A 19214-nucleotide genomic window follows, 5' to 3' on the forward strand; every position below is an offset into this window, starting at 1 on the left:
TCAGCCTTTCAAAGAAATTCAAAACAAAGGCAAATAAAAATAATTCATAAGCCATTCACCTTATACGTGTCTACTCGTACATGTTTATTAAAAATATACCAATTCTACTCTTCTTCCATTTAGTATGAGATTTATTTTCACAGAATCAACAATTAAATGATGTGAAATCAGATTAGAAGAAAAAAAAGAAATGAGAAACAAAGATAAAAAAAAGTTAATTTCCTTACAAAAGTTTCAGATATTATAGTTTTCAATTATTCTGTTTTAATTCCCTGAAAGGAAGAAATAAAATGGTAAAATATACAACCTTAGTGATTTATTTTAAACTAGTGAGAATAAATCACCTTAATGTAATTTGTAAATTCAAGCAATGTTTTCAAGTGAGCTTGATAAATTCACAGTAAAAGTATAATGTAAAAAATGATAAAGTTAGAACCAAACTAGCTTTTTTAACTGTAAGCTGCATTCACATCAGCCCTACTCAATCCGCTTTAATCGAACGCCAGACTGTTTGTCTAAAAAGCCCGGTTCGTTTGGTGAGGTGTGAACAAGTAATCAAACTCTGTTGTGAACCAAAAATAATCTGTGTTTGGTGCAGCCATTTACTGCTCAAAAGCTGTAAATGAACAACAGCGCAGGGCATTCTGGGTAAATACAACCGAAACCAACAGGGCTAGTGGGAGAAAGAGAAGTCTAACCACTAAAATCTGACACTATGACATTTCTTATTCTGTCTCCATGATCAGTGCTGATTTGTTTTGGTAGAAGTTGTTACTTGAAAATTCAATCTTTATTTTCAGGATAAAGTATTTACTGTTAAACAATTTAAAAACTCATTGTGATGTTAGTTTATTGTGTGAACTTGGATTTTTGGGCTTGTTTGTTGATTTTTGGCAGCTTGTTTAAGGCAAAGACCTTTAGTTTGTATAGATCAGTTTAAAATTAATAAACAGGATGTGCAATCCCCAAAACATTATAGGCCTACGGTACCAAAATAGTTCACAAAATATTTTACAAATGATTTTTATATTGTGTAACCTAAAAACCTAACCACGCTGGCAACAGTCACTTATGTTCCAAAGGAACAGTTTAATGTTGTCAAAATCCACAGTTACCTGCCACCAAGTTACAAATGTGGTTAGAATCAAAGTGTGCACAAAATAACACCACGCATGATGGAGATTACTGCAATGGGTTTGTGCACAACACAGTTCACAGGGTGGTAATAGTTGTACTTCAATGCTGAGATTCATAAAAATAAAATAAAATTAAAATTCATGGAAACGTGAAGCATTTTCTTTGAGCCACTTGTGCACAATCAGTAAATTTCAAACCAGACCAAAGCGTCTGTTAAATGGACGAAAGACAGGAAGTGAATTTCAGAGGTAGATGAAGAGGTATCTGGGGGGAGAAAATTCTGCAAAGTTGGAATTGTTGAAGAGGAAGGATTGCGGAGGAGGAAGAGGACAAAGAAATTGGGCAAGAAATGGCAGAAAACAAAAGGGAACTGTGACATGCATGGAGAAACATGCTCCTCCTCGCCGCGAAGAAGCCAGCCAGACACCTTCCTGACAAGTAAAAAGCCTCAGGGGTTGGCCAGGCTACTCCGACAATCAATGTCACTCACCCCCGCCACACACACACACTTACACAGGGGCACACACACACACTAAACAAGCTTCAGAGTGCCAGTTTTGGAGTTTCCAGGAGAGAGATTTTACCTTCTGACAGTCGCTGTCAATCAAGATGCACTCAGACTCCAAAATCTCTAAATGCACTTTTATTCTTTGTCTGTTGACAGGAGAGGAACATCCTCTTTGTAGCGCTCAGAGGCTTTTGCTCACATTCAAGCAGTGTACATTGCTGTAAAAAAAAAAACAACTCTGATAATTCTGTGGACCGTTTATGAATTTTAATGAGCTTGAATGAGTGTTTCAAATTTTTGATATAAAAATTGATTTTAATTAAATCCTTTGTTGAGACCCAATGAAAGGCAAATGGAGACGGTTACATTCCTGACTTTGGTTGCATAAAGTCACCATCAGTGGATCTCTGAAGTCTAACTGGATAAATCCTCGTGCCAGTCAGGCAGAAGTGGAAAACTGTGAAATAAACAATATGAGGAAGATGGAAGTGGAGATGCATCTCTGAAACAAATTTAGTGTTATGCTTGTAAAAGTCACTCCATCCTGAAACATGCACTATGTCTTTTGTCTCTAATAGTAGTAAAATATATATCTAATACTAGTAAATATTGCTTGGCAACCAAAACAGCAAATAATATCGGATGTTTTCGGCCCAAATTTTCGCATCAGTGTTTCCTCACAAAACAGCAAAATGTCCAAAGTAATGGAGACTTGAGCTGATCCTTTTCTCTTTGCGACCATTAATAGGAAAATAAAATTGCTGTTGAACAATTTTTTAAAACAAATTTAGCTATATACATAATGTTTGTATATAATCTGCTCAAAAAAGGAAAAATAGTCTTGAAGTATTCATTTCTAACAGTGTTTTAGTTAAAAGTCCCTCGTCTATCCATCCATTTTCTGTTCACCCTTGTCCCTAATGGGGTCGGGAGGGTTGCTGGTGCCCATCTCCAGCTACGTTCCGGGCGAGAGGCGGGGTTCACCCTGGACAGGTCGCCAGTCTGTCGCAGGGCAACACAGAGACATACAGGACAAACAACCATGCACACACACACTCACACCTAGGGAGAATTTAGAGAAACCAATTGACCTGACAGTCATGTTTTTGGACTGTGGGAGGAAGCCGGAGTACCCGGAGAGATGCACAGGGAGAACATGCAAACTCCATGCAGAAAGACCCCGGCCGGGAATCGAACCCAGGACCTTCTTGCTGCCAGCAGTGCTACCAACTGCGCCACTGTGCAGCCCGTCCCTCGTCTAATTTGATCTAAATTAAAAGATCAAATTTTAACCAATTTTAAAAACTTAAATTTACTAAAACATAAGTCATATTCTAACTTATTTCAGCCATTAAATTACAATTAAGTTGATAAAAAGATCAAATGCATTTTTTTATGTAGATAAAATAATATTCTAGTTCTAGAAATGTTGCTTTTGTTAATTATAATGACATTAACCTGCATAATGTTTCACTATCCAACTAAACATCATCTCGCAATAAAGTCTGATTATTTTGACTTTACATGTTTTATTTAATTTCCAAATATAACATGTAAAAACTGAACATCTGAAAGATCTTCCACTTTCTGTTTCTCTTCCCTTTTTTCATGCAGAACTGTCAAAAGATTAAAATTTCAAGAAAACCAGATGCTAATCCTGCCATGCAGGCATTTTTCAACATACTGCATGTTTAGGCTTCAAATTTGAAAGATTATCATTTGATTTGCAAAAACAGATGTCTGCAAATATAAGTCATGCTGTACATGTGTGTGGAACAGCCTTACTGTGTGGCATGCCTGCAGCAGGTGGAGTAAAGGAAGAACAGATTGATCTGAACTGAAACAGAAATAAGGCAGATCTAAATATAATAGATAAAACTAAGACAAAACACACAAAACAAATTAATAAAACTAAAAAAATAACAACAAAAAAACAAGCCAAGACCCTAACAGCAGGTATTTGGATTCAACTCCAGAGGGAAACCATTTGGCAAAATGTTTCTCTGCAAGAATCCCATAATTGTTATTAAATGGTTTAAAGATGTTCTGTCCCAAAAAGAATACCAAGTCACCAGAATTTTAGTTTCAGTAAAAGAATAAAAGATTTTACAGCTGAGTACAATTCCTACATATAGTCTAGTGTCTGAAACGTTTGGCAGTGCAACATTTAAAGTTAAGAATATTCAATAGTAGTAGTTATAATACTGATAACCCACATAAAGCTTTTCCAGAGCTTTTCTGTATCTTTCCAGATTAGTTGACAGAAAGGTCCATGGTTAATTTGCAACATAAATGAATGAACTCTGAGACCAAACTGGAATATTTGAACCACATTGGACTGTTGTATGTTAAAGAAACAGCAGTGGTGTGAAGGAAGAGCCTTGAGGCACTCCTTCATCTACCAGTGCTGTAGTAGAACAAGAGTGAGATATGTGCCATTAAAAGGAGCAAAGTAGATAAATGGAAAGTTTACTCACCGTGAAATAATACAAAAATGATCTTGTTGGAAACTTCAATGTGTTAATTTCTCAACTTAATGGAATATTTGAGTTTTTCTATGTGATAGACCTCAACTTGTGTGTTTTTTTTCTTCACAGGAAACCAAAATCAACTGCGTCCGTCTGGCTCGCAAAGGTATGAGCACCCTTCCATTGATACATAGCAACACTAAAGTATTATTTTTGTTATTCCAGTGATCATGTTGTAGTTTTGTTGTCATGTCGACCTGTAGGAGTTAGTTAGAAGAGACAAACACTCACACACTGCAGAAAAAGGCCAACTATTCACAACCATGTGATCCTGCATGCTTTTCTTCCGCAGCATCTCTGTCCATCTCTTCTGCTCCAATGTTTCTCACACTCTTCTCCTTTTCCTGTATCCGGCTCTCCTTCTGTCATCTCATGCCACATCCGTGTTGTTCACCAGTGTTTAAAGATCAGAGTTGCAGTAGACTGTTCGATCAGCTTCATTAGACCCAGTGGACGGATGCTGAAGCGTTTCTGATTCCACCCCATTCTGCCTGGCTCTCCGTGTCTCAAATCTTTATTTGCTGCTCATCTTTTGCAGATACGCCCATTCGTGTGCTGGGCAGTGTGCTTTGGAAGCTTTTCAGCTTGCTATTGATTTTTCTCACCTTCTGTTTTTTTTTCTATCCCATTTTTCATCTGCATCAAGCATTGATTTGATTTTTCCACATTTTCAATCTCTGTTTCTGTCTCATCCACAGAACATCAAGGCTTTATTACTCATTTGTGCACATTTCTTTCTCTTATAGCTTTTTTCTTCATCTATCATACCAAATGGTTTTTTTGTTTGTTTTGGTTAGGTTATAGCTATTATAATGGGTGTGTAGACACTGACTGTCTGCATGTTTGTGTGTGTCAGATTAGACATGCTTTTTACTTTGTGGCTCTCTTCAAAACACAAATGGCAAACTTTTCTTTTTAAAATAGTTAATTTTCAAAAATTCAAGTCCACATCTAATTTAAAAGGACTTGAAAGTTTTAAAGTGGGAAGTGATGAGTGGCAGTGCAGATGGTCACTTTGAGGAACTTAGACATGTTCAGTGAAAAATCGAGTCTGTCTTTTTACTCCAATCAGAGAATTTTGCAAGATGAGAAAAAAATCATTCGGTTTTTATCATAAAAACTGAATGATTTTTACTTAACATTTTCCATTGTAAGAAAAAATATCAGTATTATCTGATATTTTCTGATATTGACAGGAAGTTTGTGTTCAGGATCTTTTCAGAGAACATCTGAGGTTTCAGCTGATGTTTGTCCAAAGCCTCTCCTTTCCTCCTGTCTTGGCCTTCTAGCAAAATGTTCTTCAATCTTGAGTAAAGTGCTGATAATATTAAGTTTTTCTCCAAAATCCACCTCTGTTTCCTCGGTCCAGTCCTGTACTAGTCCAAAATATTGATCTCTACAAAATTTAACTTCTCTATAAAAGACATTTTCTTTGAGTTTTGTGAAACATTCACCCACTAGTGTTTCAGTTGAATAGTCTGCTGTGGACGAGATGAGTCAGATATGGAAATCAGTTCATTTCACTGCAGCAGACGCACATTTTATAAGCATGATATGCTTTTGAAATTAGTTGGCATATAAGAAATCCAATGTTCAAGAGCTTTAAAACTGAATTTCTTTAAAAGTAGCAACGCTTCACTTGCAGGAGCATTTCAAACTTGAATGAAAATCATCACAAATCAAGGCCTCTGACTGTAAAACTTTAAATGAAACACATCTGCTGTCTGGTTATTAGGTCTGGGATTTGGATTTGCTGTACTCACATTATTAAAACATGTTTTGTCTGTATGGCCTGAGGCTGAATTGAACCTTTGAAATATTTTTTTTTCTTACAACCTCAGCAGATTTTTGAAAGTTTAAAGGATATTTACATCAATTTTTTACTTTAAACTGAAGGATATTATAAATCTATCATTAGACAAACTATCTCATGGTTTAAAACTTTGGATTTGTCTGTAGTAAAATAGTCAGTTCATTACACACAGCTCAACTGAAAACAGAAACTAATAACAATCAAACTGCAGGTAATATTAACTTTAATGACTCAACATCACAAACTCTAAACTCTATCCTGTCAGTTAGTTTTTGATTAATTTTCTCCAGTTGCTGCTGCATCTGTAGTTTATCCTACTACATATTTGCAGGCATTTACTTAAATGGGAACTAAAAACTTGAAGAAATCATCAGCATCTGGCTGCATTAGATCCTTGTTTAATGTTAGAAATCTAACTGATCCATAATTTGATATGAAATTAATATGCATCAGTAAAAGAGGCACAGAAATGTGTGTGCTTAATATTTAGTATGTAGGGAAACTCTCTGAACACCTGTCCTGTTTTCTTTCTCTCCATCCTGACTCAGTTTTACTTCCCCCTCATCAGCCCATAGAGTCTGAATTTAAATCTTTCTTTTGCCTTTTTAAAATGCATTTGAGAGAAATACAAAGTTGTCATTTTTATGGATACAGACATTTTCACTCCCTGAAGTAGACAAACATTTTCTGACAGCAGGTTTGGCAAATCCACCTGAAGAAACTGAGGTGTTTCAGCTTCATAAGGAACAAATATCTACCAAACATGACTGTTTAATTTTTATTTGAACTGAGAATTAAGTAAAAGAAGTAAGTCCTTAAAATTTACAGTCTGGTTTAAAAAAATTTAATTGAGGGAAACAAACTTTGTGATGCACAAGGAGCTGCACCGGAGCTCAGGAGTGACTGCAGGTCAGCAAACACAAAATATGCCTCATGGATCCAAACTTGAGCTTTTGATGGGACCTGCTGTTTATGACAGGTGTTTTAGTTCCTTTATGTAATCATTGCACTGCAAAAAAAAAGTAGTTTGCGTTTAGTTTCTAGTGCAAATATTTTAGTACATGTGAAATAAGATGAAGCTAACTTAGAAGACATGTGTTCTAAGTCAATAAATTAATATTGATAAAAAAGTATTACTTCCACTGGCAGATAATTTGACTTACAACATATTTTTCTCATGTTACAAGTGAAATATTCTGTCTGCGTAACCGGTACTTTTTATTAATATCCATGAATTACTGACAAGCTAATATATATACAAATCGCCTAAAAAACAGTTTTTACCCGATGGCAATCATGGCACTAAATTCAAAGGCACAAGAACTTCTGCTCTTGACACCACTTTGTTAAAAATGTCAATTCTGTTGCGACACCTCCAGGCACTGCAACCATCTTCTGATGTCTGTTTATTTCTCATTTTGTACTATTTATTTCTTTATCTTTGTATATTATGAATATACACATAACCTGCATCTTAACTCAAGTCGAGCAAATCTCAATCTCGTTGTAATCTGTTGATGACAATGACAAATAAATCTTATCTTATCTTATATCTTACTGAAAAGCTACTTGTAAGTTAGTCGTCTCTTCATTTGAGTAAACAGAGATATTTGCACTAGAAACTAAAGAAAATGACTTGGTAAGATTTAGTGTTTTTGCAGTGGTTTGAACATTAGGCCACTTTCATAGTTTTACCTCTTCAATAAATATCGTTCAATCAATCTACAATTTGAATTCGAATAGATTATCTCTCCCTTAAAAGTGAAAACTGTTTACCAGCAGAAATCTGATTCTTTTTTCTCTAAGTTGCCACAAAGTTTTTTAGTTTTTTTTTACCATCTCTTTCTTTCCTCCATTTTCTTGTCCCTTTGTTTCTATTAACCCGTCAGCTCAGGCTGACTCTCGACCGACTCCGATGTTAACTCCTAACACCACATCTGCATTCGCTGTCGGCTCTTTACTAAATAGGCATATTCGACACATCTGTCAGGCCTGGTAATAAGCCACTCAGATTGCTCATTGACAGTTTTTTTTCTTGGCAAACAGACCAGTCATATCCCAGCTAAATGCTATTGATTTCATTGTGCTAGCACCATCTCTCACTGCTGCAGTTTCTCTCCTTAGACAGATCAAAGCAGGGAGATCTAATGAAACTGATAAATAAAACGATATATCTTTTTTCTTAGACTTTTTTCTTCTTTCTTTTCCTTTTTTTTGTTGTTGTTTGTTTTTCTCTCTTCCCTCTCTCTCTCATGCTTTCCGGCGGGGACGTGCGGCCCTTGGCCTTAGTGGTAATAGGTAGAGGACAAATAACAACGCCGTACATTCTAGTCATCCCAAGCGAAGGTGATTATTTCTTTATAGGCAGAATATCTTCTTCCCTATGTTATGTCACAGCACAACCATAAACACGACACAAAACAATAATTCATTTTGGTTGTTTCCTGCCCTACACCTCCTCCACTTTATCCCTCTGTTTCCAATTTGTCTTGGTTTTTCATTTTTTGGGGCTCCTTGGTTGTTGTTCCTCCTCATCTTCATCTTACTGCATTCGTTTGCATGTCTGCTCTGCTTCGGATGTTGCTGGCTGTGGTTGAACCTCAACTCTGTCTTGCATGTAAGCCCACATACTTCAGTGAAGCTATGCTACACAGATAACAGTCTACTGATTGCGATGGAATCACAAGTGTTGGTATTTGTTTCATCTAATAAAAAATGTTTCATTTAAAAGTGAGCAAACACCAAAGATCACCTCCATAAAAGATTAAACTCTATAATTTCATATCACCTAAGTGCACAATGTAAACAACCATCCGCAGCCTATTTGCCTGTATTTTGTGTCCGAATTCAACGAAGGCCAACTGAATACTTGATGAAACAGCAAGGGATGATGGCAGCCGTCATTTACATAAAAATGAAAACTTTTCGTTCACAGTACCATGCAGCTCATTGTTAGTTTCCTGCTTTCGTTTTACTCTTAGACCTTTTCCCTGACTCTTTATGAATGCTAAATACCTGTTTTTCCTGCTGCATGTCAAGTCTAGACATTAAAATCTGTGGAAAATGAAAGTGCAAGATGATTGTGTAAACGCTGAAATAAAACTGGTGTTTGGTGTTGGATGAATTATGTCCTTTGAAAGAAACATTTAACTGAATGTCAGAATGTCTATGAAAGCCTGCTGGACTTCACTGACTTCACAGGCAACTCAACATTTTACCAAAAGACGTTTGAATGGTTATTAATGTTGGTTAAAATTCTGTTATTTAACTTGGTTAAATACTGCTGCTGCATTAGCTTCATATTTAGCTTTATTGGTAAATCCTGTGGTGACCAAACATCCTTTTCTCCCGGTTTAAGTTCACTTTCACACTCTGTCCTGGGCATCTCTGGTTCCTTCATTGATTGATGAAATTGTCAGAATTTTCATGCCGCTGTTTTTTTAGAGCATCAGTTGGTAAATAAAGCGATGGACATAAAACCAGTTTAAACCTGAATGCTAAGTGTGCTAGGTAGTATGTGGCATCACCGCACTTTAAGATACATTTTCTATAGTGAAACATTCAAAACGCCTGAAAATGTGGTTGGCCTATAGATCAATAACAATATAGATCATGATGGAGACGTGAGCAATAATATCAAAAGATAATACGTCTGATAGAATATTTAATCATTTCCCTGAAGTCTGATTCAGTGCCGCACAGCATTCTGGGAGATGTAAGCCGTGGAAAGGCTTTAGCTAAGCTAGGTCACTCTTTGGTTACCTAGCAACAACTTGGACAGCAGCAGCTTCAGGTTTGGCTGCTGCGCCTCATAACTGCGTAAAAATAAACAACAATGGTGTGGAGTGAAAACTGTGCCATGCCACTGGGTTATTTTAGACATTAGAAACAAAAATAATGATCAATTATTGATGCTAACATGAAAGCCTTATAGTGTGATCAGTGTCCACCATTACATTTTTAAAACATGTCAGTTCAGTTTTAAATTCAGTGCTGTAAGGTACGGCTGATCTCTGGAGCGCCACAGTGAACCAAGCCCATTGTACTCTATATGAATGTCTGCATAAAGTGTTATGCAAATTTCATCAATAGTGTGTGAAGTATTGCAAGGACAAACCATGGCACATCGTTTCTGACAGCCATTTGTTTTGATGTATTTTCCATATGGTTGCTTTCAACACTGTGGGAGGAGAAGCAAACTAAAAACTCACTGAAATGAAAAGATAAAAAGAAATGCCTTTAGAGTGCTTCAGCACTCGGCATGCCGAATGAGGAATAGGATTTCTACGTCGATTGTGATTGTATGACCTTTTGATGCATCAAACCCATTTCTCATAAACACCTTGGTGTTTTGTGTCAGCTTCAATTGCTGTTACCATTAGTCCTGAGGTCGGTTCTAATTGGTTCTGTACAGAGTCATGTTGTAACTGACTCTGCTGCTCTGCAATACTGATGCAACAGGTTGCTTACCATCAGCATTTGTTTAAGGTCAACTCTGAGATCTGACTGCAGTTTAAACCTGCAATTTTGACTGATGTCTGATTTGTTTGGTTTGACTCGGTACACCTTATTCTCATCTCTCTGTTTTCTTAAATAATGACAACGTGCTTCCTGCTTCCACCCTAGTAAGTCAGGTCGCCCTCTAAATTTGCAGCAGATTGAGTCAGACTCTGAAAAGGGGAGAAGATGTTTGTAGGTGAATATCTGGGGAGGATATGACATTTTAAGGGCATACTACCAACAAACAAAGGATGAAGTGCTTTTTAAGTAGCTGCACAGTCAGCAAGCAACATTCAACCGAGTTTAGAGTTGACACATAAAATAGATTAAGAGAAAGGCAAACAAGAAAGGCACACTCACTAAATTCTTAAGGGAAAAAGAGATGGAATGAGAAACAGCTTCAACAACAAAGACAGACTGGAAGAAACCGACATCAAAGTTCAAAATAAGAGAAAAGACGGCAGCACAGATCGACTCCCGCCCATGAAATATTGTTTTTTCCTATTTTTGTGTTCAAACAAATGCATTGCATTATTCCAGCAGACAGACAGATTGGTGAATCACCCATCTGCTCCACTTCACAAGAGTCCTGTGAATCTTAAAAACTTGATTGTGAAATCTTGTACACCATCTGTAAATACAAAAATACATGACCGGGAAAATAGAAGCACAATGAAAAGTGAAAAATGTCTTGAAACGTTTGGACCAGAGCAGGACATTCAATGTCCTCAAAGTACTGAAAAAATATGTAAAGAAACATCAACTTTGAGAATTCTCTCTTTTATTCACTATTCATTAATTGTTACATTGGTTTAGCATAAATACAGCCTCATGTTAGTCCATGAGGTGTTTGGGGTTTTGCAGCAATATCCTGACTTCTGGAGGGTTGCTATTAACTGCATCACAGCGTAGCTATAATTCAAAAGTAATGTGATTTAGACTTTATTTACACAAGACCGCAATGTGGAAACTGCTGATATTTTCAGATTTTTTTAGTGGAAAATTTCACATTTTGACATCGTGTTACTATTTAGACCAGAAAACAAGACACTTTGAATCTGCTGTAGTTGTCATGTCTGGGCACCATATGGAGCAGTGATTTTAGCATTGAAGCGCACATGTGCTTTGACCCTTAACCTCCGTTTTAAAATATATTTATTCATTATCTGGATAAAAATACTCTCCCTTTAGATGTACAGATAGGCTAAAGCTAGCAGGCCATATGTAGCTCTGGTGGTCTGGTTTGGTCATATAAACACCGGGAGTGCATATTATAGATCAGATAGAGCAGTGTGGTTTATTTCAGATGAATAATCTTGTTAAACATGCTAAGCCATACTAACACTAATCCACAGAGGAAGCCACCCAAAGCTGGTCAAAAAACAAAGCCCCAAACTAAACATTCAGATCAGACTCATCCATCCAGGTCACTCAAACACAGCAGGAAGAAACAACTTACATCTACAACTTATAGCTTACATTCAGGTAAAAGATTGACTCTGTCTTCACACAAAAACTGCACAAATTCTTAAAATAAACTTTAATTTTATCTCATAATTTCACTAACACTTATAAGATGGTCTCAAACGTCTCATCGTCCGACACAGACACAGGCATGCACAAAATCACACACAGCAAGAGAACTCCCATTTTAATATGCTATCCTGTGGTGCTGCAGAACATCGCTAGCTGGGAGAATCAATCTTCTCTCTATTTGGATCAGATTATGTTTTTAATATCTCTGGCTTTACCCCTAATTCCTCCCTAGTAATTTTATTGTGCTCACGAAGTGAGCGAAATAAAAACAGGATGAAAAAACTGCAAGACAAGAGATGTATAAGTTAAAATGATATTAGACAAATGTTCTCAGGCCCGAGATGTTTCACAGGATTCCTCTAAAATAGGCAGCCAGTATTATCAAATGGAGATATTAATTTATATTTTGCATTATAAAATATCCATCAAGCCGTGTAGTGTCATTGTTTTAAAGAATATTTATGTGGGAGAAAAAGATCAAATGTTTTACTAATAAAAACTACACTGTAAACATAACAAAATTCCACATTTTCAAAATGGGGTAATTGTGTGAAAAAGTTTAAGGAAACAGATAAAAATGAAACATTGTGAAAACTTTTCGGATGAACTGTTTGTGTTCAACAAGCTAAAATGAAAATGCAGAAACAAACAAGAATCTTCTTTCCAGTTCTGTAAACCATTGCAGATTCACTTAAAACTTCATTAGTGTATTATTTGTGTACCAGTTTCCGTTTTCCTGCAGTAAGTTGCTCATTCATGTGTACAGTAGCAGTATTCCCCTGGGGTGAGCAGACGGTCACTAGGAAGGCCAAGCGACTGAAGTCTGGGGTCCACAGCGGCAGCCGGAGCAGTTAAACCTCTTACTTCCACATTTCATCTTCTCTCCAGAACAAATAGTTTCAAGACTCTTTCAAGCATTAAGAGTCTCACCTCTTCTCTGTGGATCTTGCAGTAATTACAAGAAAAACAGTTTATAAATAAATAGTAGAAATAAGAAGACTTGTTCAACATTGGCCATGTTTATTGGTCACCTTTTAAAGTTATAATCTCAAATGGAAATTTTACAATTGATCAGAAATACTCCTAAACCTTGTGCCTTGACTGAAGAGCTGAATATCTATCAAATAATGAAGTAATTAGAAATGTGTCACTTTCCAAGATTTAAGAAACAAAATCTAATCAGAACTGAATACATTTATGTAAAAAAAATGACCCCTCTTCATGGCTTTGGTATTTCTAATGAGAAGACGGCTAAAGTACACAGCTAACACTAAGGCAAACCAATATATTGCTAATATCCTGCCATCGACAGTGGTGGGCACCGCTAGCCAAATGTTTACCTGCTCTAAGCCTAATAATTAGTTCTGCTGACACTAAAGTGCTACACCAACACAGTACTTAGTGAAAGCTAATGCTAAAGTTCTACATTTAACCATATTGATATCCACCCTGTGTTAATAAATCATATATTATCCTCAACATGATCAAATTGGTTATTGCACACCTACCTGTATGGAAAGGGATTTTTTGGATATACTTTCATTTCTGTTTTCAGTTTTGATAGTTGCTGAGTATTGCTCTAATGAACATAAACAACATAAACATCAACACAGATGTTGAAATTTATTTAATTTAAATTTTACACAGCAGCCTAGTAAACTAGCGCTTTAGATTTTATCCAGAAAAAAATATTTACGGAAGGCTAAATGCAATAAACATTTTCAAAATGAGCAAAAATGCTATAGTGCTAAATGAAAAGTTAGCTCCGCTATTAGTGCATTTGCACAAGTGCGCCCACTACTGGTCATTTCAATATCAGTGTGTACAATGCTCATGTTGCAAAGGACTGTTAGGAGTGCAATAATTGTTTGCTAATAGTGTTATGGACTTGAATTTTCCATGCTAACTCTACATTTAGCCAGCTGGACAGAGTTTCCCACTATTTTGGTACATTAGCCAAAATACTAAAGATCACAATAGTGGAAGCAGAAGAGGAAGATAATATAACTACTATCTATCTATCTATCTATCTATCTATCTATCTATCTATCTATCTATCTATCTATCTATCTATCTATCTATCTATCTATCTATACTGTATATATATAGTTGTATAAAGTGAAAGAGTAATTTACATTCATTTCTTGTCTCCTTGTGTAAATTACTCTTTCAGGAAGGAACATTATGTAAAATCAAAATTTGTATGGCGTATAAATGGTATGACAGTTCCTTTTATGGACCACTGGTGGTAAGAAAGGAAGATTTATCCATAAAGTGTCATATGCCACCTGTTAGCTCGTTATAACAATATAGCTATAAATGAGGCTCCCCCAGCCTCCATGTTGCTCCTCCACCAGCTGTGAATCAATCCCATTTAGCCGTGGTATTTTGCTTCAACTCAGGTCTCACCCCTTTGTAATGAACTCGCTTGTATTACCTCACATCTCTCCTGTCCTGGTCAGAGCGCCGTCTGAGTTCACCTGATTGGCTGAACGGCTCCCAACCTGGTCAATTGCAATGTCAAATGGAGCTGAACCCGTTGCCAGATGGGGTCCTCTGCTGTTGCATTGTGAACTGTTGAACCCAATCAGCACGTGAGGCTGTGAAGTGTGAACAAATGGGGGGTCACAGTGAAACGTGCCAGCTGATACATAATGTGGATCACTCAGGGGGGAAATTGAGCTTTAATACACCTGTGAGGTAATTACTGGGGCACAGGCTGACATGGAAATGTGATCGCTCGTCTCCTGCATGATCGCCCAAGGCTCTCGTGTAACGTAATGTGCTTGAGGGACAACTAGGAACTTCTGGTCTCTGATTATAGAGAGGGCAACATGAAGTGGGAATGGGTGGAAAGCAGAAAGATCAACATTTTTATCCCTGCTGCTTCTCTGAAGCTGGCTGGGATACATTTAAACCTGGAAAAGCCAGGTGTTCTGTTGTCAACTTACCCTCCAGAAATTACCTGCCTCATTCTTGTTGGTTGTGCAGGAGGCGCCACTTGTGCTTTTCAAAAATGTGCAGTTAAATAATTGCGCATCTGTTTGCAGCCATTTTCACCTGCAAGTGTAAACGTTGAGTCGGTGGGTGTGGCCAGCACCATCTTTATTTTGTGCAATAAATGCATTGAACATGTTTTGTATTGAATTCACATTTGGACATGTGCATTCCAAAATTTAGAGAAGGTCACATAAAGTTCCTTAATGGGCTTCAGGGAAGTGGCCTACCCTGAAGCGTCATCAATGGTCATTGTGCATTTTATGTTCAGCCTTGAAATTTCACTCTAAAGTCGAGTATCTCTGACATTTTATATCTATTTCAGATCTGAACTATATTAAAGTGAATAGACAAATCTCCCCAGTTTCATCGAGCCTACTGATAATTAGCAGAACCATTGCTTGTTCTAAGTAGCACTATTCGCTCTTTCAGAGAAATACATCGAGACCTCGATTGAAATGTCTCTGTGATCCCTTTTAAGAAACATTCAGGGTAAAGTGACATTTCTTTTTCAGCATTGAAGCGTGGGATTGAGAGTGACAGATGTATTTGTCTTATATACATATTTTCTTCAAACTCATGTAAGGATGGAGAGGCCGTCTGTGAATGGTGTGTCATTCAGGGCGTTCAGGGATTTCATAAGAACATCTCATCAGTGCAGCCATTGAGCACTGCGGCAGCTATTACCAAGTGTGCCAAGGTTAGGTGCTTAAGCCGCTAGTTCGGCATATACTGCTGCCAACCTTGTGTTGTTATTGCAGAGGGGGTGAAGATGAGAGAGACAAGGGATTAACTGAACTCCCACACAGCAGTATTACTCTATTAATCGCCTGTCTTTGTCTATCAAGGTTATAACAAGAGTCTGCTCAGTGTGAACGGGAGCATTCATGTGCACAATCACAGGCTTTTAAATAAGAGACCTATAAAATCTTGATTTATAGTTGTTCTGCTTTTCAACTTTGTGCCTCTCTCGACTTTTTGTTTTCTCCTTGTCACTTTCTGGCCTGTCCAGTGTCAATCTTTGTAAAATACATTCCTAAAATTTCCAACAGAGGAAGCTCTTTCTGACAGCTGAGAGGATAGGTGGAGTTAGATGTTGTCTTTCAGACCATTTAATCCTTTATTCTGGCCTGACAGATGTTCTGTTCATATTTCAGTTCAGGCACATTTCTGTAAATACCTGTTGGTGTTGATCTGTCCACAAAAATCTGTTTTCTGAGGCCAGAATAATCTGCATTGATGTTTAGGACTGTTTGACCAGCCAACTTGTGTTTTACATTTACAGTTTTCTATCTGCCTTTGTGGATTTTTTTTGTATTCTGAAATATTTTATTTAATTTAGTAAATTCTTGGTTCAGTGTGTTGCTTCGGGGAATGTTTCCCTCGAGGGCCTCGGCTGATTGTAACGTTCTGAATATTGTTTTGCTACGTGAACACTGTGCTAACAAAGTAAACTCCTTGAAGTGGCCTTCTCTGAAGCATCATCCACTTAGAAAGGCTTCAATAAAAGGTTAGGGAGGAAATCCATCTTCAGGTGTTCAGCTGGCCTCTACATTTATCTTCATTTTATTCAGTGCAGGATTTGTTGTGTTGGATAAAAATCTGAAATACATAGAAAATATTTTAAGAAAGAATAATGTACCTCTTTATATCTTCCAAATAAACCATAATTGTTCTGCCTTGCAGTGTCCATCGTTTGTACATCGTACCGAGTGGAGAGACAGAGACATTCTGCGTAACCACAAAACAGCCACTTTAAGTTTTTTCCACATTATTGTTCAACCAATTTACACTGAACGACTAAAAAACTCAGCAGCAGAAACAAATGAAATAATTTTTGTACATTTTCTTTGGAGCTCCTTTCCCGCCTTTCTGATTATTTACCCTTTGTTTCTTTTTGACACATTGTAAACTTTCTGCATTAATACAAATATTTCTGATCTCATACCTCATATGCTATGTCTGCTACATTTTCTTTCTTTATTCATTTATTTAGGTTTTTACTATAAGTAAAGTTGGAGCTAACATATCTTATGTTTACCCACAATGTTTTTCTTTACTTATATTCTTTGCACTCCTAAATGTCTTGGTCACCCAACAAACTTACATTTCGGGGTTTTTTGGTTAAAAGATTAACTATTTTGAAAATAAAAAATGCAAATTTGTCCTTTTTGTGAGAACAAAGTATTTATTGTATTTAGTTTTCTTGTTTAAATAAAATTGTCCACCTTCTCAGATGTGCATATTGAGTGGACCGTCGGTAGTCACCGGGGTTAGGGAGCACAACTGTCTGCTCATAACTGTTTATTTTGAATCTTAATTCGCATTGTAAAAACTATCTTGGCTCTTCTGTAGAAGCCAACATCTACAGTCGTCCTCATTTACAGCTAAGCAGCACAGAGGAAAATGGATTGGTTGCTTTGTAAACAGCAGCTAATACCATGTAAAGTAGCACAACACCTGGATATTTCAGCTGCACATTTTAGGTATCCTACAAAAACAAATAAATAAAAAAATAATAATAATAATCTGCAAATAGGGACGTTTTTGCTGATTTAGGAGGGGTTCCACTGTATATTGTCTCTCTTTCATATTTTATCCTCCTGCATAACTTTCATTGCTCTTATTTAACTCTTTTTTGAAGAATGTTCAGTCATCTCCTCACACTGGGACTAATCATGTTGCCTTCCCTTGTAGCTGACTAATGTATGCTGTATGTTTGTGCATGAACTTGACCCTTTGTGTGAATTAATGCAGCATGGACTGTGTCTGTTGTTTTTGTATGTAAAAAGTATGTTTGTTTGTTTCCTTGAGACTGTATTTGCTGGATTCTGCCTACCGATATGACGTTTTGTGTGTGTGTTTGCGTGTGTGTGTGTGGATGCTCAGGTGCATCCACCCAGGATTCAGACGCCATGGAGCCGGAGAAGCAGGTGGACAGCACGGTGAAAATGGCTGGCATGATCGCAGGGAGTCTCATGATCATCATCATCCTCCTCGGAGTCATCCTGACCTTCAAGCGCAGGTATGCACTGAAACCAAATGGCGTGTTGGGAGCAGCAGCTGCAGGACCCGTGCACATAGGAAGTGGTTGGTTTTCAGGACAGGAGGAGTTTAAAAGAAAACAATAAAAAGGGATAAATAACCCAGTAAAACCCAGTTCTGTTTTTAAGGAGACCACAGCAGGTTAAGTATAATCCAGGTTTGATTTAAGGTCTTTCCAGGCACATTTCGAATTCAGTGCAGAGTTGCCAGATTAGACAGGTTTCCTCACAATTGGGCACAATTTATTCATTTATTTTTAAATGTCAATAATCTGTAGAACTTAGTCAATCAAGTGTCACTGTGTAGTGGTATTGTAAGACAGAAATCCTGGTGCAAGTTCATTAAATTTAAAATTATATGGTGCCACAAAAAATAAAAATATACATATAAACTGCTAGATCTGGCAACCCTGCCGAACGGCACCATGTTGGGTTTGTGTGAGAGTGAGGCAGATGCAGGATAGAGAACGAGATGGAGCTGTGACCTCATCGTTTAAAATCGACGTTTGGAAATTCGTCAACTATGGAACCTGGTTTCAAAAATGATTCTTTCTGGTCTAAAAGACACTGAATCTGCGTGGATGCACTGCCTAAACCACAAAACATATTTCTAGATAACAACTAAAATAATCTTCATGTGGATGGGGCCTTAGATAAGAAACATGTTTTAAACAGCTGCAGCCACAGCTTCCTGTGTGCAAGGGACCTAAAGCTGCTTGTGTAAGATTTTAAAAACTCTTTAGCTTTGTTCACAATTAACAAGATAGTTGGTAGCCTCTGTAGCCAAATTGTGATCATGATGCATCATTTTGGGAGGAAGCAGGATTTACAGGTCCTGTCAAATAGTCTTTCTTGAGAGACTTTCTTAAAGACTTACTGTAAATTTAACATTGGCTCAGTATGAATAAAAGATAAAACAGTTTGAGATTACCATTTTAATTTCTTCTTTTTTCAACAAGTCATAACAAAAAATAAAAGTGAATTTCTTTAGACTGTTTCTTTAGAACTTTCAACTGAAAGTTTGAACATCCGTTGGACATCAAAGTCTACCAACAATCTTGATGCCTTTCATGCTGTTAAATAAAGTTAAAAAGCATCACAATTTGATTGTTGTTCAGAAAGTATTAACACAGTTAGGGAGAGACGTTATC

The 19214-nt window shown here is 37.0% G+C and overlaps 1 protein-coding gene across 11 annotated transcripts in view; it reads left to right on the forward strand.

Moving 5' to 3' along the window:
* The window catches only part of ptprt (protein tyrosine phosphatase receptor type T), a 319822-nt gene that overhangs the window by 191049 nt on the left and 109559 nt on the right, over nt 1–19214 (forward strand). For 5 of the 11 annotated variants that reach the window (XM_028003113.1, XM_028003117.1, XM_028003114.1 and 2 more), the window contains exons 15-17: nt 4243–4279; nt 8276–8332; nt 17909–18044. In XM_028003113.1, the coding sequence (XP_027858914.1) occupies nt 4243–4279; nt 8276–8332; nt 17909–18044 (230 nt within the window). The remainder of the gene's footprint in view (nt 1–4242; nt 4280–8275; nt 8333–17908; nt 18045–19214) is intronic. The other 6 variants (XM_028003120.1, XM_028003121.1, XM_028003123.1 and 3 more) reach the window with 2 other exon arrangements.

The sequence above is a fragment of the Xiphophorus couchianus genome, chromosome 20, assembly GCF_001444195.1.
Source record: "Xiphophorus couchianus chromosome 20, X_couchianus-1.0, whole genome shotgun sequence".
Classification (NCBI taxonomy): Eukaryota; Metazoa; Chordata; class Actinopteri; order Cyprinodontiformes; family Poeciliidae; genus Xiphophorus; species Xiphophorus couchianus.